At 42.6% G+C, this 26968-nt stretch overlaps 1 protein-coding gene across 1 annotated transcript in view; it reads left to right on the top strand.

The window, feature by feature from the left end:
- The window catches only part of prkceb (protein kinase C, epsilon b), a 222967-nt gene that overhangs the window by 146047 nt on the left and 49952 nt on the right, over window positions 1-26968 (top strand). The window contains exon 11 of the mRNA XM_051651187.1: window positions 24107-24261. Within this exon, the coding sequence (XP_051507147.1) occupies window positions 24107-24261 (155 nt within the window). The remainder of the gene's footprint in view (window positions 1-24106; window positions 24262-26968) is intronic.

Genomic DNA, 26968 nt, shown 5'->3' on the forward strand with positions numbered 1-26968 from the left:
TAAATGTTTACCTCTTTTGTTCAAGTCAAAAATACTTTTTGTATGTCTGTGCATTAGTTAATTTGTGTTAAGGCAAGGCAATTTATTTATAAAGCACAATTAAAAACAATGGACTGTTGACCAATGTTCTGTACAATAAAATAAGTAAAATACTTTTAAAAATAAAGGTGCCACAAAGAACCAAACATTTTTTCGCAGTGATGCCATAGAAGAACCTTTTTTGGTTCCACAAAGAACCTTTTAGTGACAGGTTCTTTGAAGAACAATTTTCAGGTTCTACAAAGAATCCTTTCCAAAAGCTCTTTGTAGAACCACTCAAAAAACGGTTCGTTATGGCACCAATTGATCCAAAACCCTTTCATTTATGCTTTTTATTTATATTAACCCTTATAAATGAAAGGGTTAATATTAATATAATTAAATTAATTTGTTAAATAAAACCAGTGGACAAAAAATAAAAACAATCCAGGAGTAACAAGACTCAACTTATTATGGTTAACATGTTTATTGCCTTTACAGTATAAATGAATAATGCATGCATGAGAGCATATGAATACAAGGCACTAACGTTTCAACAATCAACACAAAATTGCACAATATCAAACAGTGCAACAAAAAAAATCTTCTTTTTAATGGAATTACATACTGAGAAGAGGAACATTTATCTTTTGAATGTACTGTATTTCATCATTGTGAAACAAGCCACCTTGTAACAATCAATCACTGCATTTAAGGAACACGAATGCAACTGGCTTAATTGTTTATCTTTTCCTTTAAAACAGGGGGTGGAGGAGAGTATGGCTGAAGTCTTATACATTAATACAGATTAACACTGGATTCTATTGATTACATGACATACCACCATTATGGAAAAACTCAAAATATACCACTGTGACATATAGGTTTTCAATAGTATTCCTCTAGGATAAACTACAAAGTCAAAGTAAAAAATAAAAATAAAAAACAGTGGCAACGTATGCTCTGGCAGAATTTATATTAGTATGAAACTGTGGAATTAAAAACCCTTTCACCAGCCATTGAGACCAGTCAATTCAGGATTTTTTTTTTTTTAATTGGTTATCTTGGATATTTAACTATATATACACACACATCATACAAAGAGTACAGCAGGCAAACAATCAGAGAGATATCAATACTCCCATCATTCTCCATCATGTCCCCTCCATCCTTCCTCTTTGGAAATGCAGAGTCTGGCCAAAGGGCTCTTATATTCCCAGTCCTTTAGAAGAATGGTTGCAGTTGGGTACAGAGGATCCTGTGACAACAAACACATATTTATTCTAAATACAGTCTGCAATTTTAACAGGTTTGGGCGAGGCTGTAATGATGCAATCTGGTATAAATAATAATTAAAAAAAAATTACAATAATATGGAAGAATTATTATCCTAAGCTGAACGGCAATAAGGACAGAAAAACTGTTTTAAAAACAATTTAAGTATTTAAGCAATATAAGCTTTACATAACGTAATGTACAATATAGTGTATAAGAACTCCTGTTAACTGAGAATAATGTACATTAATAACAGGTGATTATGACATTTTGTCCACATTCTTTATTTGTGAAAGTTTCCTGATCAGTGACAGTGCTGGCTCCTTTTCTTTAAAACGCAACGGCACGAGAAGGATGGCAGCACTAGCCTGGCATGAAAACATATTTACAGGACATCACTATGTGGCAATAAAACAATACATTGTCACTGTCAGTGCAAAACCTCACAAAACACAAAGGAATAAACCAAAACAAAAAACTTTGCAACACACAAAATGCCCTAAAATTTACAATATATTAGTTATTATTTCTCTCCATGTTATTACTTCTCTCCATGTCAGTCTCACACAAATTCAAAGTCAGCTGCAAAACTTGCTTAAGTGCAGCATTTGGAACCTTTTCCACAAGGTGAAAACGTTTCCACAGATTTGTGATGATGCATTTGTCAGTTTCAATGTGACAGGCATTGTTCATTTCCTCTAGAAGATGATAAAAAATGATCATGAGAAAAGTGGAGATACAGAACCACTGTCATTATAACTCAGTGGTTAGGAATGTTAATTGTACAATCATAACATGGAAGATTCATAGAAAGGTCAGCATTTGTACAATCATGAACTTAGTCTGGTGGAGCACAACACCATGACAATAAACATCTTAAACCTTGAAAAATAAAAGTGTGTCTTTTAAAAACCAAGATCTCTTACAAAGACTGTCAAAAGCGGCAATGCAGCTGACAAAACACCTATTTTATTGTATGCTGACAAACGTAATGAGCTTCCTTGAAACCATCAGCCCATGCATTCAACATGTTGGGCAATGCTGTGATTATCTTCACCATCATCAACGCTTTGTTTGAAACCTTGCAGAAATACAAAAATATCTTCATTAGTTTATTCAGCTATTAAATCTTGCAGCTAATCTATAAATTCTGGAAAGTGTGGTGAAGATAGAAGTAACTAAATTTGGCACTTATCATTCTTTACATGCTGTGCAAATTTGTATATTTCATTGTTTTTTGAAAGCTCGTTTACAGCCAGCACTGGAAGTAGAGTACCTCTCTTTCATCCTGGTAACTTACGGCGTCCTGGGAAAAAACACAAACCAATAATAAAGCTTAGTTTTAAGGGGGGGGGGGGGGGGTTACATGTTTCTACACATACAGTACATCAGTGGTTTTACTGTACACTTCAAAAAATTTCTTTTTGACTGGTTTTCCAGTAAAATTATCTAAACGTTCTTAAAACATGATTTATTTACATGTCAAGCAAAATGGCGAAAGGTACTAGGGCTTGTTTTAAGAGAAATCTAACAAAATTTGTGAACTTTAGATTTAAAACAAGAAGAAAAAAAAATCTGCCAGTGAGGTAAGAAAAATAATCATGTTTACCCTTTGAATCAAGTTTTTCTTACCCCTTTGGCAAACCATTTTCTTTCTTGTTTTAAGCATAAATCTCAACAAATTTGGTTAGATTTCTATCAAAACAAGATCTTATGCCAGTTTAAGAATGTTTAGCTATTTTTTTACTGGAAAAAAAGACAAAAATACTTATCTTGAAAAAAAAGTTTTATTTTGCAGTGTAGATGTATAACTATTAGCAAAAAAGGTAGCAAAAAATTATCAAAAAAGGTAGACTTGCCTTGTTATCTGGGTGAGGTGGTTCATAGGACTTGAATTAATTAGTTTTTGCATTTTTTTTTTTTTTTTTTTTTGTAGGAGGCTTCAGTTAGGGGTCCTCCCTCATCAGAAATGGAGGGTATACCTTTCAGCGGTACAGGAGTGTTCTTTGAAATTACATGTTCAGTGCTGCTCCGGCTGAAAACAAAAAGCATTCTTAAATATATGTTATCATATGCTAACATTAAATGTTAAACTGGTGTATTTCTAGTACACGTCTATTAGAAAATGACATTACCTGTTGCCTAGTAAATCAGTATAAAAAACAATTTCAGGTCTTTCACCACAGACAAAATATGATCTGTTTTTTGAATTTGTGGGAACTGACACTCACTCAAGCTTTCAGTCATTTTAATAGTGTTGAGCCAACCAGGTTTTGCATAAATCACAATATTAGCTATTATTTTGCTTAGCACTCAGATTGGTCACGTCGACTGTGTAGTGTGAGACACAGACAGGGAAAAAAAACATGTAATCAGTTTAAGTTAGTAGATCAGGGTTTTTTTTTTTCTCCCCAATTTGGAATGCTCAATTCCCAATGCACTCTAAGTCCTCCTGGTAGGGTAGTGACTCGCTGCAATCCGGGTGGCAGAGGATGAATCTCAGTTGCCTCCGCTTCTGAGACCATCTATCCTCACATCTTATCACGTGGCTTGATGAGTGCATTACCGCTGAGACATAGCATGTGTGGAGGCTTCACGCCATCCACCGCGGCATCCACGCACAATGTGCCCCACCGAGAGCAAACCACATTATATCGACCATGAGGAGGTTACCCCATGTGACTCTAGCCTCCTTAGGAACCGGGACAATTTGGTTGATTAGGAGACCTAGATCAGCATGCCCTGGATTCGAACTTGCGAACTCCAGGGGTCGTAGATAGCGTCTTTACTCGCTGAGCTACCCAGGCCCCCAATCGGGTTTTAAAAATCACATTTCATTCTGCAAGACAATAGCAAAGCAAATAGGAAAGAATACTAACCAGTCTCTACTTAAATATAGCAGGCCATCTGCTTTTCACATTGGTCTTCAAAAGTTGTGATCACTTCCTTTCACCATAAAAATCAAGTGTGCTCCCCATCAGGATATGGATAATTGGAAGATTATTGTTGCTTTTGTCCTCAGAATAGTCCAGATACATTTGTTCATGTGAGCTGTAAAGCTATTAAATAGAATTGATTGTAAGGAACAATGCAGACAAAGGGCAAGACCTTCCTCCATTTGTCTTAACTTGTCTTTTCCTTAGAATTGTTAAGCAACTTAACACAAATTTATACTTACATTACAAAACTTACATCACGAAAACAAACAGTCCAATCCAGTAAAACCATGTATTTCTGCTTAAAATAAAAGACAGTGTTTGTATATTTGAATTTTATCATTCTCTTAAAAGGTAATTATCGTAAAATGCAATCGTTAATCGACCGTGCGCGCTCACACACACACACACACACGCACATGCACACACATGCACATGCGCACACAACATTAAATGGGTTACAATAAGATTTTAAAATCAATTATGTAACGGACCGGCAGCCAATGAAGAGATGCTAATATTGGGGAGATGTGGTCTCGTTTATGAGTACCTGTCAGGAGTCTAGCTGCAGCATTCTGAACCATTTGAAGTTGTGACAAAGATGACTGGCTTTACATTTAATTACATGAGTGGAATTACAGTAATCTAGATGTGAAGAAACAAATGCTTGCATCACCCTCTTAAAAAGAAAGAAGGGGCTTAACTTTGGCCAGTAATCTTAAATGGAAAAAACTCGATTTGACAACATAATTTTGGCATGTCTCAACAAATTGATGGCAGCGAAAGGAAGATATTCATGTGTGTGTTTGAGGTAGCATACACCGATCAGCCACAACATTAAAAACACCTGGCTAATATTGTGTAGGTCCCCCTCATGCCACCAAAACAGCACCAACCTGCATCTCAGAATAGCATTCTGAGATGCTATTCTTCTCACCACAATTGTACAGAGCGGTTATCTGAGTTACCATAGACTTTTCCAGTTCGAACCAATCTGGCCATTCTCGGTTGACCTCTCTCATCAACAGGGCGGTTCCATCTGCAGAACTGCAACTCACTGGATGATTTTTGTTTTTGCACCATTCTGAGTAAATTCTAGAGATTGTTGTGTGTGAAAATCCCAGGAGATCAGCAGTTACAGAAATACTCAAACCAGCCCATCTGGCACCAACAATCATCCATGTGATTATCTAATCAGCCAATCGTGTGGCAACAGTGCAGTTCAAAAAATCATGTAGATACGGGTCAGGAGCTTCAGTTAATGTTCACATCAACCATCAGAATGGGGAAAAAATGAGATCTCAGTGATTTTGACCATGGCATGATTGATGGTGCCAAATGGGCTGGTTTGAGTATTTCTGTAACTGCTGATCTCCTGGGATTTTCACGCACAACAGTCTCTAGAATTTACTCAGAATGGTGCAAAAACAAAAATCATCCAGTGAGTTGCAGTTCTGTGGACGGAAATGCTGTAACGATGGGCTGGCAATGACAGCCTGACGAAGACGATGATGAAGTGAGAAACCCAAGTGCAGTTTATTTCCAATTGTGATAACCAGAACCCTAACTATAAACGTGAACAAAACAAAACATAAAGATGAACAACTTGACATGGGGCTACATGGCATGACATGAAAACATGGTATGGCAGGATCCTGACATGGCCACGGTAGGCATGGATGATGACTCGTTGGCTGTGGCAGGCGTGACCGCTGGCTCATAGAGTGGAGGCGGGCCTGGACCGTGGAGCAGAGGCTTGCTTGTGACATGGCATAGAGCAGTCTGGGGCTTGGCTGAGACATGGCATGGAGCAGACTGAAGCTTGGCTGTGACATGGCATGGAGCAGACTGAGGTTTGGCTATGACATGGCATAGAGCAGGCTGAAGCGTTACTGTGACAGGCTCAGGTGCTGCTGTGACATGGCATGGAGCGGGCTGAGGCGTTGCTGTGACATGGCATGGAGCGGGCTGAGGCCTTGCTGTGACATGGCATGGAGCGGGCTGAGGCCTTGCTGTGACATGGCATGGAGCGGGCTGAGGCCTTGCTGTGACATGGCATGGAGCGGGCTGAGGCCTTGCTGTGACATGGCATGGAGCGGGCTGAGGCCTTGCTGTGACATGGCATGGAGCGGGCTGAGGCCTTGCTGTGACATGGCATGGAGCGGGCTGAGGCCTTGCTGTGACATGGCATGGAGCGGGCTGAGGCCTTGCTGTGACATGGCATGGAGCGGGCTGAGGCCTTGCTGTGACATGGCATGGAGCGGGCTGAGGCCTTGCTGTGACATGGCATGGAGCGGGCTGAGGCCTTGCTGTGACATGGCATGGAGCGGGCTGAGGCCTTGCTGTGACATGGCATGGAGCGGGCTGAGGCGCTGCTGTGACATGGCATGGAGCGGGCTGAGGCGCTGCTGTGACATGGCATGGAGCGGGCTGAGGCGCTGCTGTGACATGGCATGGAGCAGGCTGAGGTGCTGCTGTGACATGGCATGGAGCTGACTCTGGTGTGGCCGTGACATGGCATGACATGGCCTGGAGCTGATTCTGGCGTGGCTGTGACATGGCCTGGAGCACACTGAGGATCCGGGGCAGAAGGTGGCGCAAGCTCAGCGACCATGACGTGGAACTCTGGCTTGGCGGCCATGACGTGGAACTCTGGCTTGGCGGCCATGACGTGGAACTCTGGCGGAGCCGTGGGAGGCTCGAGGGGTGAAGCCGTGGAAGGCGGAGCCGTGGGAGGCTCGAGGGGCGAAGCCGTGGAAGGCGGAGCCGTGGGAGGCTCGAGGGGCGAAGCCGTGGAAGGCGGAGCCGTGGGAGGCTCGAGGGGCGAAGCCGTGGGAGGCTCAAGGGGCGAAGCCGTGGAAGGCGGAGCCATGGGAAGCTTGAAGGGAGAAGCCGTGGAAGGCAGAGCCGTGGGAGGCTCGAGGCTAAGAGTCTTGGATAACTGGGAAATGACCTCCATGGTCGTGAGCATGGACAGAGTCTCTGGAACGACCTCCGTGGTCGTAAACATGGGCAGAAACTCTGGAACGACCTCTGTGGTCATGAGTACAGGCAGAGACAGGGGAAAAGATGTCCTTTTCCTTCTCCTATTCCAGACAGCTTGGAGCGTGGTTACGGGGACGATCGAGGCTACAGGCATTGGCTCTGAGACAGTCGAGGCTACAGGCATTGGCACTGACTCATTAACCGTGGCAGGCATGGGCGCTGGCTTGTTAACTGTGGCAGGCATGGGCGCTAGCTCGTTAACTGTGGCAGGCATGGGTGCTGGCTCATTAACCGTCTCCCCTACAATGAATGGTGAACCACCCATCAGTAGGGCAAGGTCGATATACCGAGCAAGGCCATCGGCACACCGACCATCAGAGAGGAAACTGGCTCATTCAGCCCAAAACAGAAACATTCCTTGAGGGCCACCTCATTAAAATCCACCCTGCAGGCCAGAGCGCAGAATTCCTCCACATAATCCTCCAGGGGATGACTCCCCTGGCGTAGACGAAGGAGCTGAACTGCTGGGTTCATCTTGTGTCAGTCAGGTATTCTGTAACAATGGGCTGGCAATGACAGGCAGACGAAGACGATGATGAAATGTGAAACCCAAGTGCAGTTTATTTCCAGTCGTGATAACCAGAACCCTAACTATAAACGTGAAAAAAGACTTGACTTGACTTGACTTGACTTGACTTGACAACAGTGTTACATTAACACAATACCTGACAATGGCAAACATGAGGGCTTAAATACAAGGACATGGGTAACAGCTAAACAAGACAACCAATCACAAGACTAAACTATAAACAAGATAACAAGACTAAATGAACTTTAACCAATGAAAAGACAAGACTAATAACAAAGTAATCAAACAATGAACCAATGAAAACAAGACACATGAACAGGAATTCACATGACATGACACCACATGACCTGAACAGGAACTAAACTTTAAAATAAAAGACATGAAAACAAGAAAAAAACACATAAATGTGACAAATGCCTTGTTGATGAGAGAGGTCAACAGAGAATGGCCAGATTGGTTCTAACTGACTAAGTCTACAGTAACTCAGATAAATTTCAGAATGCTACTTTGAGATGCAGGTTGGCACTGTTTTGGTGGCACCAGGGGGACCTACACAATATTAGGCAGGTGGTTTTAATGTTGTGGCTGATCAGTGTATATAGTAGGCACCAAATGTCCACAATAAAAATCAGGAATATTTTTCATTTAAACCTGGAAATAAAAAATTGGATTTTGAAAAAATGTAAAACAAAGAAAAGTTGTAGATTTTGATAACAGACAAACAAATAAAAAGATGTTTGACTAATTGTAGGTCACTAATTAAATTGCCTTGCATTTATTGAAACACACAAGATGCTCTTTGGAACATTCTCAGATCATGCTGGATAACATGAATCATTAGCTTTTGCACAAACTTATGAAGCTCAAGTACATGCTGTCCTCTATGCAAAAAGGGTACACACCAAATACGAATACTTGTAACTCAAATTGTTTTGCTGAAAAAATGGAAGAATTTTCACCAATGGTCTGAGACTTTTGGAATGTGCCACATGGACAGAGTCCATCCTTAGCTTTAGACTTACGGATAAACATTCTTGACTAATGTCCAGGGCCACACACTCAAAACACTATGTACTGAAATTATAATTATTTCCTGTTGCTATCAGCTTCACAAAGCTGGTGATTTGTTAAGCTAGTGTGTAGTGTGCTAATCTCTCGACAGAGATGAAGAACACCATGAAGAAAAGTGGGCCAGAACTTCAGCCAACACTAGGGGGTCAACGAATGTTCTACAGTTTGGTCCATGAACTGTGATATTAAACATTTAATAAAAAGTTGCAGTAATGTTGCATTTGTTAGCAATGCATTAACTAATGTTAGATACTAGGGGTGTAATGGTGCACAGAATTCACGGTTCGGTACATACCTCGGTTTTCGGGTCACAGTTCGATACGAGTTCGGTATAACAGGAAAAATTAACAAATCCCAAATGCTAGGTTTCTTTTCATTTATTTTGAACAGATAGTAGTGCAAATTACAGTGTGTTCCACCTAGCAGCATTTAGTCCCCCCTGAGGTAGTTGGTACAGTACAGCCTCCTTTAGTGTATTAAGCACTAAGCAGTAAACAGAATGCACTCTTGCATAGGCCATATTTTTTTGTAGGGTTGATAAAAAAAACAAAAGGTATTTGGTCACAATCAGCTACAAAACTGAAAAGCATCTCTTGTGTCATAAATTTACAAAATAAATAGAATAATGAAAAATAAATCTTGTGCATTAGGAGAAGCCATTCTTGTTTTGGGTTGGTGCATGGATGGTCTCTTCTTCTTCTGATCTTTTTCCTGTTGTGGCGGTTAGCGAACAGTGTTGCATTACCGCACGCGCCCCCTTCTGGATTGGAGTGGATCGCCTATGTATTCTTTGTCTGACTGCATGCACCAAACCGTGACATCAGTACCGTGACGGTTCGGGATGAATACATGTACTGTTACACCCCTATTAGATACAATACACAACTTTTCATTTAAAAAAGTATTTGTTGAAATTAACATTAACCAAGATGAATAAGTGCTAAAAGTATTGTTCATTGTTAATTCATGTTAACTAATGCAGTTAACTAATGAAAATAAACACAACAAAGTTTGTTTTATTTTTCTTAGAAAGTGGTGCTTTTTCTTGAAGCTGCACTTCAGAAATGTGGGCTCTCTAGCAACATCTGTGGTTGAAGCTTAAAATTACAATCAACTTGCAGAGGAACATTTAACACGAGTAGGGATTCGGCACTGCTCTTCTGGCAGATGGATCTCATGATTTGAGGTTACCTGGACATCACCTGTGATTATCACTGACTCATAGATCTTCACCAGCAGAGTTAATATTTTGTTATCCGTTTTATACATTTATAACTGAGATACTTGCTTTGAAGACAACACTCTTAATTACATATTTTAATATGATTATTCAAGTGCTTCCTCCATTATACAATGCACATTAATGTTTGTATTGTACTACACATCAATTTATGAGGTGAAACCTGTGAAATGGCGGATATGAGTTCAATTGAAGACACTTTATTTTTATATTACAATTTACAGCCTCAGTGGAAAATGCAAGTGAACATTACTATGCAATGAAATCGGTACATTATGAACAACTTGAGATGAGCATACATTTCCCTTGTACCTATAGTGACTTTAAGATGCAATTTAAAATTGCCCACTCTGTTTAAACAGACTATCTGCTAAAGAGGGCAATGGAAAATGACAACAGCTTGTGCATTTCTGTGACTGGGGTAAAAGAAGTAAGAAAACAGCAGCACACACATACTTAGGGAACCTCAAAACAGCAGCAATATTATAAAATACTCAGAAGTCGTGGATATGTTATGAGTCGTTAAAGGAAGGACACAAATGCAGAGAGAATTAAATAGATAGGGTCTTTATTGAAACACAGAGCAATGCAATAATGGAGTGAAAACTGATAACCCAGCACTGGTTGCAGGAATGTAGGTTGATGAGGTAGACAGATGAGTGATGGCAGTGAAGATCTTGGGACACCTCGGCAGAGAATGATGGAGATGGACAACAATGGTGGTGAGTAATCCACAGGTGAAACAGCCGTACAGAGATAATAGTCCAGATGATAAGTCCACAGAGGAGTATATGGGGCAATGAGTCCAGAGGAAAATCCTTGCTGGTATAGAATTCTGAGAGAAAACAAGACAAGACCGACAGGATGGCAAGACTGCAATGAGAAACAAACGAGAACAAAATGGTGACTAGATGTGACACACGAGGGAGAATATATACACAGCGGTAATGAGAAATAGGTGGGCGCAAACGATCATCTCCTAGGAAACGTTGATTGCTCTGCTCACGTGGCAAGGGAAAACACACAAGGAAAATTAAAACACACAGACACACAGACACACAGAAAGAAACTGGTAGACCCACCGGAATCAGTAGTGACAGTACCCCCTCTCCTAAGGACACCTCCTGGCTTCCCTGAAGGTCCACCACAATGCTGTTGGAATTCACCAATGAGAGCACCGTCCAGAATGCACCAAGCCAGAACCCAGCATCTCTCCTCTGGACCATAGACCTCCCAGTCTACCAGGTATTGATAACCTCTGCCCCTCTGCCTCACATCAAGAAGACATCTGACAGAGTAGGCCAGAGACCCATCTATCAGCTGAGGAGGCGTAGGAAGAGAAGTATCGGGCTGAAGGGGGAGCAGACAGTGGGCTTGATTTTAGAAACGTGGAAAATGGGGTGACTCTTATTAAAACGGGGGTGTAATTTGAGCCGAACCTCCACCGGACTAAGCACCTTGGAGATGGTAAGTGGTCCAATAAATTTGGGTCCCAGTTTAGGTGAGGGAAGTCAGAGAGGAATGTCCTGGGAGGACAACCAGAACTTCTGTCAACACACATAAACTAGGGGCTTAGAGCAGTGACGTTCCGCTGACGCTCTGTTCCAATCACCAGTCCGGAGAAGGGTTTCTTTGGCGATCCTCCAGGTGCGACGGCACCTCTGGAGAAAAGCGTGCGTGGATGGAACAACAGTGTCAGGTTCTTGGGAGGGGAACAATGGGGGCTGGTAGCCTAAACAGCACTGGAAGGGTGACAGACCCATAGATGAAACCAGGAGGGAATTGTGTGCATACTTGACCTAGGATAGTTTGGAACTCCAAATCGGCAGTTCCTGAGATGTCACGCAGCACAGGACCCTCTTCAAATCCTGATTAGCTCGCTCTGCCTGCCCGTTGATCTGGGAATGGAACCCAGACAACAAGCTCATAGTCCCCCCCCAGCTGTCGGCAAAATTTGGACACAAATTGGGGACCCCTGTCGGAGACCACATCTACTGGAGGCCATGAATGCAAAAGATGTGATTAGTGACTATAGCCGCTGTCTCCCTCACTGTGGGTAATTTGGAGAGGGGAATTAAGTGAGCCGCCTTCGAGAACCGGTCTACTACAGTTAAAATAACTGTATTAACATTAGACGGGGGTAGTTAAGTAACGAAATCCATGGAAATGTGAGACCAGAATCTTGAAGGGACTGACACTGGCTGAAGGAGCCCCGCAGGAAGTTGACAGGAGGACTTGCTGCTTGCACAAAACGGACAGGCCTAAATGAACTTCCGAGCATCCCAAGCCAACGAAGGCCACCAGAACTGTTGCTTAACTAATGTCTGGGTATGAGCAGTCCCTGGATGACAGGCCAGGTTAGAGGAATGACTCCACCGGAGGACGTGAGTTCAGACCAACCCAGGAACATACAGCAGACCCTCAGGACACTTGGCGGGAATAGTGACGTCACGCAAATCCAAGCAGACTTTGGACTCGATCTTCCAGGATACCGCAGCCACCACCCTATTGGATGAAATGACGGTATCTGGGGAGCTTGAGGTGCTCTCAGTCTCAAAAGAGTGGGAAAGCACCACAGGTTTAATGTTTTTAAACCCAGGGCAATACGAGATGGTAAAATAAAATCTGCTGAAAAAAGTGCCCAGCAAGCCTGCCTGGAATTTAGCCGCTTTGCGGTACAGATGTATTCAAGGTTCTTGTGATCAGTCCAAACCACAAAAGGAACCACCAACCCCTCCAACCAGACAGCCAGCAACTCCCTATTCCTGATGCCATAGTTCCCTCCCGCCAAGGTGAGACGATGTGAAAAAAAGCACTGGTCTGTATCCTTCCATCCGAAGGAGACCTCTGTGAAAAAATATCCCCTACCCCTTCCTCTGACGGGTCCACCACAAACATATGAGACGGGTCAGGATTAATAAGAATGGGAGCTGAAACAAAGTGCCTCTTTAAGTTTTGGAAAGCAGACTGAGCCTGCGGAGACCAACAGAAGTGAGTTTTAGTGGAGGTTAGACTTATCAGAGGGGCGGCGGTCTGACTGAAATTCTGAATGAACCGCCGGTAAAAATTGTCGAACCCCAGAAACCGCTGGACCACTTTGCGAGAGTTTGGGCTTGGCCAATCGACAACAGCCTTTACCTTGGCCGGGTCCATTCGGATGCCGTCGGGTGAGATGATAAACCCCAGGAACAGAACCGACCGTGCATGAAACTCACATTTCTCCACCTTGACGAACAAGTGATTCGTCATCATCCTCTGAAGCACTCTCCTGACATGCTGGACATGGTCATGCAATTCTTTAGAGAAAATAAGTATGTCATCAAGGAAAACAAATACAAACCAATTGACCATGCCACGCAGCACGTCGTTGACATGCGCCTGGAAGAAGGCTCCTCCTATGACAAAGAATGAGACAAAACTGGGGAGAGAGCAGAAAACAAGACAATGTGACAGACAGAAGGAACTCCAAGACGACATAGAACTCTCAACCCAATTAATGTGTGGATTATGAGTTACCAGCCACAGATGTCCCAAAACCACTGGAGCAGAGGAAGAGTGGGTAATGTAAAACTGGATCTCCTCAATGTGGTTGCCTGAGATGGTGAGCAGGAGAGGTGCAGTGACGTGCGTAACCATGTTGAGGGGAGTATCACAAAGTGTACTGGCAGTGATGGGCTCATCCAGAGGTGACAGAGTATTGGACCACTGAGTGACTAAGTTAGCATCCATAAAGTTACCCTCTGCACCAGAGTCCACAAGGGCAGAAACGGAATGAAGGGTGTCGTTACAATGCAACCAGACTAGGAGAAGGGTTCTGTTGCCAGGGGATTTATCCAAAGGAGTCACGCTCACCAGTAACCCCTTACCTACTGGTGAGCTGTGTATTTTAATGGACAGGAGGCTGCTGTGTGTTCAGGTCGTCCACAGTACAGACAAATCCATTGATGAGGCAACGGTGTCATTTTTTGGGGGATAGCTGAGCTCTCCTGATCTGCATGGGCTCCTCCTCAGAACTGGTCTTGGATGGTCTACCCGGCGAAGGAGATCGAGCTGCAGTGCATTCACAGGATGGAGGAGGCTTGCGGTGATGGCACAAAATGGCCAGCCAGTTGTCGACCCTGATAGCCAAAACCACCAGATCATCAAAACAAGCTGGGAGGTCCAGTACAAAGATATCATCTTTAACTCGATCTGATAGCCCATGCAGAAACTGGTCCCACAACGCCTGCTCATTCCAACCGCGTGATGCAGCGGGGGTGCGAAACTCAATGGAGAAATCAGAAACAGGACAGTCTCCTTGCTGAAGATCCAAAAGCACCCTTGCTGCCTCCTTCCCTGAAGTTTTCCTTTATCAGTTTAAAGTGTGTGTGTGTGTGTATGTAACATGTACATGACCACTGTATGTAGTGTAGCCCAGATGGGGCCAGTGCTGTATATAGCAGCTTTTTGGGTCTTGGTGGTTATCTGTCTATCAGGCCTTTTCTCTTGCATGGCGCGGAGACGCCAGTATCTGTACATTTCTAATTAGAGGCAGGAAATGTTTATTGGCATTTGATTGGGTGGGCCTTTGCTGTGACTCAGGGCACATTTTAAACAAACTATTTCAGCATCCTGTTTAAATTCACTTTCATAGCGATGGGACAAGGCGAGGCAGACTGCTGCACAATTACATAAGTTAAGATCATGATTTTAAATCACCAAAAATAAAACATATCATTCATATCGCAGAATTGAGGCAGTTATATGGAGCCTGTACTGATAAAAATATCACTCACACTTTTTTTGTGTTTATTCTTTTCTAAATTCATAATACAGGAATAGGGTAGCAAGGAATATCAAGTCTTATGTGCCCTCCAGAAGCTTACATTCGGTGGATAAGCGGTGCCTCATGGTACATCTCAAAGAGGCACAAAATCACTCTCCCGTACCTTCACATTAGCTGTTCCTTGCTAGTGGAATGGCATACCAAACCTCACCTGAGTAGATGATTCTCTAGGCACCCTCAGGAAACATCTTAAGAAGCATCAATTTCATGAGCACTTAACCTAAGCCTACTTAAAACTGTCTTACTTCCTCTTAAAAAAAATGTCAATCAATTCTTTCACCATAATCTCTCACCTTCCTCTCTACTTGAGCTTCTCTAAGAAATGTGCAACTTTGTATTACAGCATTTCTTCTATTTCTGCCTCCTTAGGATGAATTGCTTCTGTTGTATTCCTCATTTGTATTCCTCATTGTCTCTTTGGATAAAAGAGTCTGCTAAATGAAAAAAACAAATATGGGATTAGACAAATTGAGTGTTAATGGCAAAATCCTCTACACCCCAAAGACATCCCTTGAAGGAGATTTTTTCAATGGCAAAATACTTGTATCTCATACTTGTATCTCAGCCTAATATGCAGAGATAATTACACTGAAAAAATTGGTAATCTTCAATTGTTTCCTCAAGGATCTATTTCTAATTGATTTAAGACATAAAAATTACATTTGTTGGTGTAAACTAATTTGTTAGGTAAATGTAGTCAGATTTTTTTTTTTTTTGTTGTTGTTTTTTTGTTGTTTTTTTTAATTAAATAAAACCAGTTTGGAGGTTACCACATGAAGCACATTTCGCACAAAAAGATTTGAAATAAAACATTGCATCTCAATAAAAAACCTTCACAGTATGTCCAAAATATTTGTGAAATACTGTGATGATTCATGCATGGCTGATTTATTTATTTATTTTCAGATGCCTAACAATTAACTTTGGTATTCTTTTTTTAGGATCCCTAACTATACATTGATCTACACTTTTTAGATAAAGACCAAAAAAATCAACATTGGATTAATTCTAAATTGTTTTGGGACAAATTTAGTTTGAGCAGCTTTTGTGTGAAAATGTAGTTTTGAGCACCTTTACTGTGAAAACTATTTTGAGCACCTTTTCTATATATATATTTTGTTTGAGCATCTTTTCTGTGAACATTTTTAGCACTTTTTTTATGCAAAAATTTATTTTGAGCACCTTTTCTGCAAAACCTTGTTTGAGCATGTTTTTTTTTGTTTTTTTTTGTAAAAAAAATAAAAAATAAAATAATTTAGCACCTTTTCTGCACACGTAATATCACTTGTACATAATTTGTTTTGAATGAGACCCACTGGACTTTTTAATGTAATTTGTTTGCTGATTATTTGTTTCTGGTTATAGAATATTTCAAATCTTTTTAACAGAAACAATTCAAGAGATTCAACTGATGAAATAGTTTCAATAGTTTTCTTCGACATAATGCCCCTTATAAACCAAACAAGCCCCTCATGAACCAAATAAACCCCAAAAGATGCTCTTTATACATCTTAAATACCATGGCAAACAGGTTCTTTTTAATGATTCCCAACACATTTAAACAATGTCTGCAGGGTATGTAAATTACTGGTTATTCAGTGTTTCAAAAACAGGGCTGCATATTTGAGCCAGCCTGTACATCTGCTGACTAGGACATGAGTCACATAGCTGGACTAGCTGTATGTGTAGGTATGATATATATATATATCTTGATTCTTGGAAACGATGTGCATGACCCACTGAAAATAATGAGTTATTTTCTATTCTGCGGAACAGGGCAATGGGTTCATATGTTCTGAGAATGGCTGGATGCCGTTCTTCCATTGACTTTTAACTTCCATACATTTATATTCTTTTCAAAGGCATGTTTGCCTCTTAACCTCAGTTCTGAGTAATATTTGGATTTTATCAGCTATCAACACTTATTTTCTTATGAGTGCATTACCCTTTATGTTTGAGACAGGACACTTCTATTAGAATGAATGGGAGAAATTGGAACACCCAACTGTCAACGGATGTAGAAAAGGAAGTCCCACCTTTCAAGTAAAAGAGCCAGTCACCTTTTAGATACTTTTTAGATCACCTGTCAATCAACGCACGATAATGCGCATTAGCTATACAAGCCGGGGGAAATTTGTTTTTTAGCGTAATCTGAGGTAAAGCAGCACAATTTATGATACCAGTGTTGTCAGATTTTACTGCTGGTTTGAAATATGTTCTTTGAGTGTAATCTTAACCAACCATTTTGGAGATTTCGGTTTTTCCACATTCAAGTAGATAGAGCTGTAATTTTATACCGCTTGTTTACATAGCTGCCCGGAGGTGTTCCAAAAATGGTCGCCGAGTGAACTGGCTTGATAAAAAGACTTTGGTTAAGTGCAGTTGTGGGAAACGCACATAACAATATCAAATGTTCTTAAAATCGCTCGTAGAAAATGCTCTTAACTGCTAAGATCAATTGTTATTGGGAAACGAGGCCCAGAGTGTTTCATGACTCACTGAACTGAAAGTCATTACTTTCATCTTGTTCAGCTGTAAATCAAGTCAAATATTAAGTTCAGAACATAGTTTTGATTTAATACATGGTACTATTACATAAAAAAAATTATAATAATTGAATAAAATAAATTAACAATGAACATTAAAATATTACCCCCAAAAAAGTATTGTTTTTGTTCAGTATTTTGTGTTATTAGTATATAGTTAGGACCAATTATTGTGTGGTGCTTCCTCAATAGTACTAAATTAATTGTTTTTGTAATCATTAGGGGACTGGAAATGTGTGGAGATACTGAATCAGAACCAGAATTAGGGATGGGACGATATATTGAATTTTGATATATTGCGAACCAAAAAAATTACGAACCATATCAAGGCAAAACTCAATATTTTGAAATATGAAACATTGTTTTCTGTCCATGTGATCATAAATGAAATGACCTGTCAAACATCATAATCTCTCTTTCGCTTGATTCTACCCCTACTGCACTTTTATTCTACACTTTTTTACAGAGTTCACACAAGGTCCTTGACGTGCTTAAAGTGCTTGAATTTAGCTTTTAGAAATTTAAGTACTGGAATACCTGGAAAATCACCTTCTTTTGTTGAAAAGTGCTTGAGAATAAAATTGACCGTTTCTTCCGTGTAATGTGTGTCCATTAAAGATGAGATCCTGCACTCCACTTTCACTGAATAATGTGTCTTTACATTCAGATAAAAAAGTAAAAAGAGATATTAATTTTAACAACAAATGTTAAATGGGCTAAAATTCGAGATTTCACTCTCGTTAATGAATGAACTGCAACACCTGTGTGCGTTAAACTCTTACACCTGATCTACACTGGACGCGAGTAGAAATAGAGCCCCATTATAATCAGTCAATGATGCTGTCTACACTGGAAGCATCCATTGCGGCGAAAATAAACGGGTGTTGCATTCCATTTTGCACTACACGTGCTTAATTAAACGGTTTAGAATGTTTGTGTCGATACAACCAGTTTAGAAAGCCTAAAGCCTTTGCGTTGCGCCGCATCAACCAACAGACGCACCTGGTGTAGACAGGGTGTCAAAGTGACAGTACCATTATAGTGCTTGTTATACAAATGAATGAACATAAACTTAATGTTATTATTTGTAAACTGTACACATTATTTCAAACATTGACAGCTCCTATCATAAATATAAATACAATTTCAAGAAATAATATTAATTGATAGAATGTAAAATCTTTATATTTTTAAAAAATTTTAATGTGATTACAATAATCAAGACAAATAAATTATTTAAAAACATTTCACATACTTTTTCAGGACAGGTTCTGTTCAGTTCTAGTGCTTGTTCTGCACCTGGTTAGCCTAAATGTAGTCCACTATTTCTGAAGGCTTATTTGTTTGTGATCTTTTCTTATAGTGAAAGGTATATGAGAAACTCTATTTAAACTTTGATAATTTAAATTGTGTATAAACTGGCACCCCCCTTTTTGAGCATTTACCAGAAAATTACATACACAGATTTAAATGTTGTAATTCATGAATGCTTTGGACTACAAACCTAATTTTTGATAGAAGACACTTAGTGGTTTATTTTTTGAAGTGACATAACTTATATAAGTGAAATAAAAAAGTTATAGAGGGTTATTTTAATGAAAATGTACTGCTCCAAACTTTTTTCTCTTTATAGAAAATATTATAAAAACTGTCTCTGGTGATCCTAAAAATGTTATGAAGTAAAAGCCATAAGTCTCACAAAGTTGTGTATGATGTTTTAGCTTTATATGCCAAAAATGATTAGTTTGTTATAACATTTTGTTTAGGCACAGTACTCAACATGGCCACTGGATGTCATCCAAGCTCTACTTGTTGATTAAAAACTTAAAGGGTGGTAATTCATGAATGCTTTGGACTACAGGCATAATCTTGGTCTTGTTTGAAAGAAGATACTTAGTGGTTTATTGCAGAAGTGAAATTGCTATAATTTAATTAAATAAAAAGTTATGGAAGCTCAAGTTTATTGTAATGAAAATGTCCATTTTCCGCGGGTAGTTCAGTGTTGTGGCAGGAGGGACACAACGTCTCATTCCCTCCATCAGGGAACGGAGGTTACACAAGTAACCATGATGTTCCCTATCTGTCACTCACTCAATGTTGTGTCGATGTAGTGACACTAGGGGTCCCTATACAAAATGCCGCAACTGGCTGAACTGTGTTACGTGAACTGGCGGTGTGTGATGGGCAGACAACTGTGTGCCTCGTAGCCAGCGCACCAGGCCGACACGTAACCTCCCCCAACGTAGTTATGAGTGTCGAACGGCCCTTTGGGGACAAGTCGACTACCCAAAAGATAGAGACAGGCTAGCCCAGTTGTGGCCTCTTTTCCCCTTCTTTTTTTCCACTCCCATTTCCACTATACGACTGGGCTGACCAGGTCTAGTCAGGGGGTGTCCCTCGCAAGGGGAGGACACTGCGGAGACCACACCTCGCCCAGAGAGAGAGGTGGATATTAAAGTGGAAAATACATCACATGGTCTTGCCGACCATGTGGAGAAGTCTCATGGTAGATCCTACCCAACGGGGGAGGAGTTACTACAAACATGGAGACTGTGGCAGAGGGGGCTCTGCCCAAGGAAGATGCAGTTTGCCAACAGGGAAACGAATTAGCAGAAGATATACATCGCATGGGGTTACCTTACAGGGAACTGCCACATGCGGAGCACCTACCCCAGAACAGGGCTCTTAGCACGTGTACTGGGCCGGCAGCGAGTCTCTCAGAAAACTCGACTGCCACAGGGCTTGGAGGAAGTCAACCAGGGAACATAGTTTGTGAACACTACTGGGAATTATTGGTGCACGTCTTCAGCTCAGAGGAGGTGAAAGGTGCTATGTGCAAGCGATACACCCGGCCGATTATCCCGGGCTTATCCGCTTGTGTTGTGTGCCACTACCCGGGATGAAACTGGTTCCACCCGGAGGTTGTAGAACCTTGCAAAGTTGTTGGATGTTGCCCAGCCCGCTGCTCTGCAAATGTCTGTTAGAGAGGCACCCCTGGCCAGGGCCCAGGAAGCCGCTAAACCCCTGGTAGAATGGGCTCGTAGCCCTACAGGGGGCGGCACATCCTGGACGTGATATGCCATAGTTTTGGTGTCAATGAGCCAGTGGGCGATCCTCTGCTTGGAGACAGTGCTTCCTTTCCACTGTGCACCAAAGCAAACAAAGAGCTGCTCAGAGATCCTAAAGCTCTGTGTGTGATCCAAATAGATGTGTAAAGCACGCACTGGACACAGCAACGACAGGGCTAGGTCTGCCTCCTCATGGGGCAGCGCTCGCAGGTTCACCACCTCATCCCTAAAAGGGGTCGTGGGAACCTTGGGCACATAGCCCGGTCGCGGTCTCAAGATCACTTGAGAGTAGCCCGGATCGAACTCCAGGCACGTTTCGCTGACAGAGAATGTTTGCAGGTCTCCTACCCTCTTGATGGAAGTGAGCACAGTCAGTAGGGCAGTCTTCAAGGAGAGTGACTTAAGCTCAGCTGACTGCAAAGGCTCAAAGGCAGCTCTCTGTAGACCCTGAAGAACTACAGAGAGGTCCCATGTGGGAACGAGGTGCGGTCTGGAGGGGTTCAGGCTCCTGGCGCCTCTCAGGAACCTGATGATCAGGTCATGCTTCCCTAAGGACTTACCGTCCACTGTGTCGTGGTGTGCTGCTATAGCAGCAACGTACACCTTCAAGGTGGAAGGGGACAGCCGCCCTTCCAACCTCTCCTGCAGGAAGGAAAGCACCGATCTGACTGCGCATCTCTGGGGGTCTTTCTCTTGGGAAGAACACCACTTAGCGAACAGACACCACTTAAAGGCATACAGGCGCCTTGTAGAGGGGGCCCTAGCCTGAGTGATCATGTCTACCACCGTGGGTGATAGACCGCTTAGGTCTTCCACGTCCCGTCCAGGGACCAGACATGGAGATTCCAGAGGTCTGGTCGTGGGTGCCAGATGGTGCCCCGTCCCTGAGAAGGAAGGTCCTTCCTCAGGGGAATTCGCTGGGGGGGCTGTCACGAGGAGCGTGAGGTCGACCTGCTCCTCGTCCTCCCTGACCTTGCACAGAGTCTGTGCAAGTAGGCTCACTGGGGGAAACGCATATTTGCACAGGCCAGGGGGCCAGCTGTGTGCCAGCGCATCTATGCTGAGAGGTGCCTCGGTCAGGGCATACCAGAGCGGGCAGTGGGAGGAGTGCCTGTCCGAATCGACTCCAGATCAGCTGGACCACCTGAGGGTGGAGTCTCCACTCTCCCCTGAGGGTAACCTGCCATGACAGCACGTCTGCTGCAGTGTTGAGGTCGCCCGGAATGTGAGTGGCTCGCAGCGACTTGAGGTAATGCTGACTCCAGAGGAGGAGACGGCGGGTGAGTTGTGACATACTACGAGAGCACAGACCGCCTTGGCGGCTGACATATGCTACCGTTGCCGTGTTGTCTCTCCGAACTAACACGTGCTTGCCCTGGATCAATGCCCGGAACCTCCGCAGGGCGAGCAGAATTGCCAGCAACTTGAGGCAGCTGATGTGCCAATGCAGCCGCGGGCCCGTCAATAAGCCGGCGGCTGCGTGCCCGTTGCAAACAGCACCCCAGCCCGTTTTGGAGGCATCTGTCATCACCACGACATACCTGGAGACCTGCTCTAGGGGAACGCCTGCCCGTAGAAATGTGAGGTCGGTCCAAGGTGTGAAGGGACAATGGCAGACCGGCGTGATGACCACGTGATGTGTCCCGCGGCATCATGCCCATCTCGGGACTCGAGTCTGAAGCCAGTGCTGAAGCGGTCTCATATGCATCAACCCGAGCAGGATGGCCACTGCTGAGGATGCCATATGCCCCAGGAGCCTCTGAAAGAGTTTCAGTGGAACCACTGTTTTCTGTTTGAATGCCTTCAAACAGGTCAGCACCGACTGTGCGTGTTCGTTCGTGAGGCGTGCTGTCATTGAGACTGAGTCCAACTCCAAACCGAGAGAAGAGATGCTCTGAACCGGGAGGAGCTTGCTCTTTTCCCAGTTGACCCGAAGCCCTAATCGGCCAAATCCCTGTGTGCACACAACATATCCCGAGATTGATCTTGGATTAGCCAATCGTCGAGATAGTTGAGAATGCGAATGCCCACCTCCCTTAAGGTGGCAAGAGCTGCCTCTGCGACCTTCATGAAGATGCGAGGGGACAAGGACAGACTGAAAGGGAGGACCTTGTTCTGATATGCCTGACCCTCGAATGCAAACCGGAGGAAGGGTCTGTGTCGAGGTAGAATCGAGACGTGGAAGTACACGTCCTTCAGGTCTACCACCACGAACCAATCTTGATGCCGGACGCTCGCTAGAGTGCGTCTTTGCGTCAGCATCTAGGACAGGAGTCTGTGTAAAGCCCGGTTCAGTACTTGCAGGTCCACCATTGGCCGCAACCCACCGCCTTTTTTCGGTACAATGAAGTAGGGGCTGTAAAACCCCTTCTTCATCTCGGCCGGAGGGACAATCTCATCAGACGTACCGCGGGTGGGGCCTCGCGGTGTGGCAGAGCCAGAGGTGCCACACTGTGTCGTGGCCGTGCTGAGTTCAGTGACATCGAAGTACTTACCTGGCTCCTTGTGTCCACCCCCAGAACAGCCTGGGACAGGGGAGGAAGAGGCCTGTCCTCATGACCTGTGGAGACTGTCACATCGGGGGTGGATTTGTGCCACAGCTGGGCACTCAGGGGCAGGGAGACCGCCGCTGGAGTGCAAAACCTGCCAAATAGAGTGGTGGGCAGTGGTCATGATGACAGCCATGCACACCGGATACGTGACCCAGGGAACAAGGAAACCGCTCTTGCTGAACTCTTGGGTACTGCAGCCACTTGGTCATGCAGCGCAATTAAATGCAAAGGTAACAAAAGATTCTCCTCCCAGACCTCGACCGGGGGATGGAGTGGTCTGCTTACCAGCTCCAGAGCAGTGGGTTTCGTCGTCCCTGGGTCGCCCGTCTCAGGGGCGCTTCGAAGTCTTTCGCGGGTTCTTGGCGGCCGCAAGACGGGTGGCGTCTGCTTCCTGCGGTGGGCTCCACACCGGGGCCGGGCCGCAGGGGCGGGCTGCGGTGGAGCCGGTGCAGTCACCACAGGGGGACACCCTTAGCAATTAGCAGATGGGGTGCAGGATCTTGAGCCGCACCGGGGCAGGATGTGCCGGATAACCTCCGTCTGCTGCTTCACCGCTGAGAACTGCTGGGCAAAGTCCTCGGTGTCGCCGGACTGGCCAACTTGGGAAATGGGGGCAGCAAGGAACCGTGCATTGTCGGCCTCTCCCATTTCGACCAGGTTGTGCCAAATGTGGCGCTCCTGGACCACCAGGGTGGACATTGCCCGCCCGAGAGATCGCGCCGTGACCTTCATCACCCAGAGAGCGAGGTCGGTCGCCGAGCGCAGATAACCATATCATCCTATCCCTAGAATTGATCAATTACTTTATAAGATCTCATCCCTACTTGTATGGACTATAAATTATGTCCATTTCAGAAAGATATTCAGAGTTCTGCTGTCTGTTAAATCAAGCATACTTTGAAGAACACTTCTTAGAAATTGTTCAAATTAAATGTCAATTAAATGAGAAAAGTTATGTAATTAACAAAGTTATGAAACTATCCTGTTTTTATTTTTCTCAGGATCGTCTGTTCTTTGTCATGGAGTATGTGAACGGTGGAGACCTGATGTTCCAGATACAGCGTTCACGCAAATTCGATGAAGCTCGTTCCCGGTTTTACGCTGCTGAGGTGACCTCTGCCCTCATGTTCCTGCACCAGAATGGTGTCATTTACAGGTACATTAATACACTGTAAGGCATTTGACCCTTCTCTAGACTGTGACTCAGACAAGTTTTAAAGAACCTCCCATAGGAATGAATTGGGGATGTTCGTGAACAGCTCAATTTTTAGTAATATGTGCTCATAAAGTGGCAAAAAGTGAATGGATATTGTTCTTATGTGGGCTAGAATAAAGTGTTACATTGAAGAGCATTTTATCTGCTGTTGTTCTTTAAAGAAATTGTGGAATTACTCAGTAATATGGTAGAAAATTTGGCTGCAAATCAGAATCAAGGCGAATGTTAATCAGAGAAAACTGAAAAAGGAAAAGCCCCATTTGAAAGCTATTACAACAGATAACATTAATGCATGTGAACAGAAGTGGACTGCTACAGTTCTTCAAACTGTTTCATTACCATCACCTCTACTATACCTGAGTCAATAAATAAACAAATTAACGTCAGGTTTTTAAAGGAATAGTTCACCCTGTAATGATAATTGTCTCATTTATTCACCCTCATGCCGTTTCAATTTCGTATGAATTTCTTCTGCGGAACGCAAGCAAAGATATTTTGAAGAGTGGATGAGGTGCTTTTGTCCATACAATGTAAGTCAATAGGGTCCAAAATGTTCAAGCTCTAAAAAGCACATAAAGGCAGCGTAAAAGTAATCCATACGACTCTGGTGGTTTCATCCATGTCAGTCCTTATTCACTTTAAATCTTGACGTCCACAGTCTCCTTGGCACATTCATGAGAGAAGCTTGTTCTCACATTTCCACGTGCTTGACGCAGAGTCCTGTATACGAACCAGACACAGTGTTGCCAGGTTCACCGTTTTCATGCACAGTTGGGCTATTTTGAAAATGCAGACACAAGTTAAAATGATAGTTGCGGTTGAGTTTTTTGGGATAATTTTAAAATGTACCACGGTCGCTAAAAGGTTGATAGTAAACACAAGAAAATGCAACGTCTTATGGCTGTACAATGATACCGGGATTGAGTACCTGCAACAACCACGACAAAGCATCACCGTCTTAAATCATGTACTGTGTTCCAGTTGGGCCAGATGTCAAGATTTATACTGAATAAGGACATACATTTTGGTCTGTTTCTCACCAAAACAGATTATATCGCTTCATAACACATGAATTAAACCACTTGAGTCGTATGGATTACGTTTATGCTGCCTTTGTGTACTTTTTGGTGATTGGAAGTTTTGGACCCCATTGACTTACATTGTACACTGCAAAAAATGATTTTTCAAGTATTTATGTCTTGTTTTCCAATAAAAATATTAAACGTCCTTAAAGCAAGATGAACTTACTTGAGAAGCAGAACTGCATAAGTTATTAAAATTTGTTTTCAGAGAATATTTCTTTAAGTAAGCTTATACAAGATTTTTTACTTCGTAGCAAATAAACAAATCACAGATATGACATAAAACAATTTTTGTTTAATAGCTGAACATTCTGACTTAGTGAAACATCCCTCAAACAAATTAAATTACATTATTTTAATTAATGGCATATTTTATTTTATTTATTTTTTTCAGATCAAGTAGAGGAAAAAATTATGGAATCATCAACAGAAAAAATCACAATTAGTATTTTGTTGCTCCTCCTCTGGCTTTTATGATGGCTTGAATTCTTTAAGGCATGGACTTCACTAATGAAGAACAATATTCTCCATCAGGCTGGTTCCAACTTTCTCGAATAGCAGTTGACAGATCAGCTTTGTAGGATGGAGCCTTGTCATGGACCAATTTTTTAAATTTCCACCATAAATTTTCAATCGGATTGAGATCCGGACTGTTTGCTGGCCATGTCATTGAGTTGATATGCCTTTCCTGAAGAAAAGCTTTAACACTCTTTGCTCTGTGGCAAGATGCATTATCATCCTGAAAAATGATTTCATCATCACCAAACCTATTTTCTATTGATGGAATGAGAAAAGTGTCCAAAATGTAAATGTACACCTGTGCATTGACTGTTGAGGTTATGATTGTCCTTTACCTGCCATGCAACCCCATATCATAAATTACTGGGGAAATTTGATTGTTTTCTTCAGGCAGTCATCTTTAGATGTTTCATTAGAACGGCACTAGACAAAAGTTCCAGCATCATTGCCTTGGCCAATGCAGATTCATGATTCATTACTGAATATCACTTTCATCCAATCATCCACACTGCATGATTGCTTCTCTTTAGCCCAATGTAGCCTTGATTCTGTCTTGATTCTTCTGTTTAGGTGTTAGTGCTGTTTCGTTTGGCTTTTCTATATGTAAATACCATTTCATTCAACCTATTTCTTACAGTTCTGTCACAAACATTGACTCCTGTTTCTGCCCATTTGTTTTTAATTTGTTTTGTTGTGCATTTTCTATTTTCTGGCATATTCCTTTGAGTTTTCTATCCTGATGCTCTGATGTCTTCCTTGGTCTACCTAACCTTCCCATTTTGTTAAAACTTGCACTGAATTTTAGACACAGCTGACTGGGAACAACCAACTTCTTTTTCCACACTCCTGTGTTGGATTTCCTTCTTGAAGGAGTTTTATAATCCTTTCCATTGTTTCAATTGAAAACTCTCTTGTTGGGGCCATGTTTTCTTTCAATTAGCCAAGTCCAACAGCTCGTTAAGGTCTGTAAGCACTCTCTTTTAACTGCAGACTAATTTGCATTTTTAGACTTGTGCCGGTTTTTGTTACAAGGTGATTCCATCATT

This window comes from Myxocyprinus asiaticus, chromosome 23, assembly GCF_019703515.2.
Source record: "Myxocyprinus asiaticus isolate MX2 ecotype Aquarium Trade chromosome 23, UBuf_Myxa_2, whole genome shotgun sequence".
Classification (NCBI taxonomy): Eukaryota; Metazoa; Chordata; class Actinopteri; order Cypriniformes; family Catostomidae; genus Myxocyprinus; species Myxocyprinus asiaticus.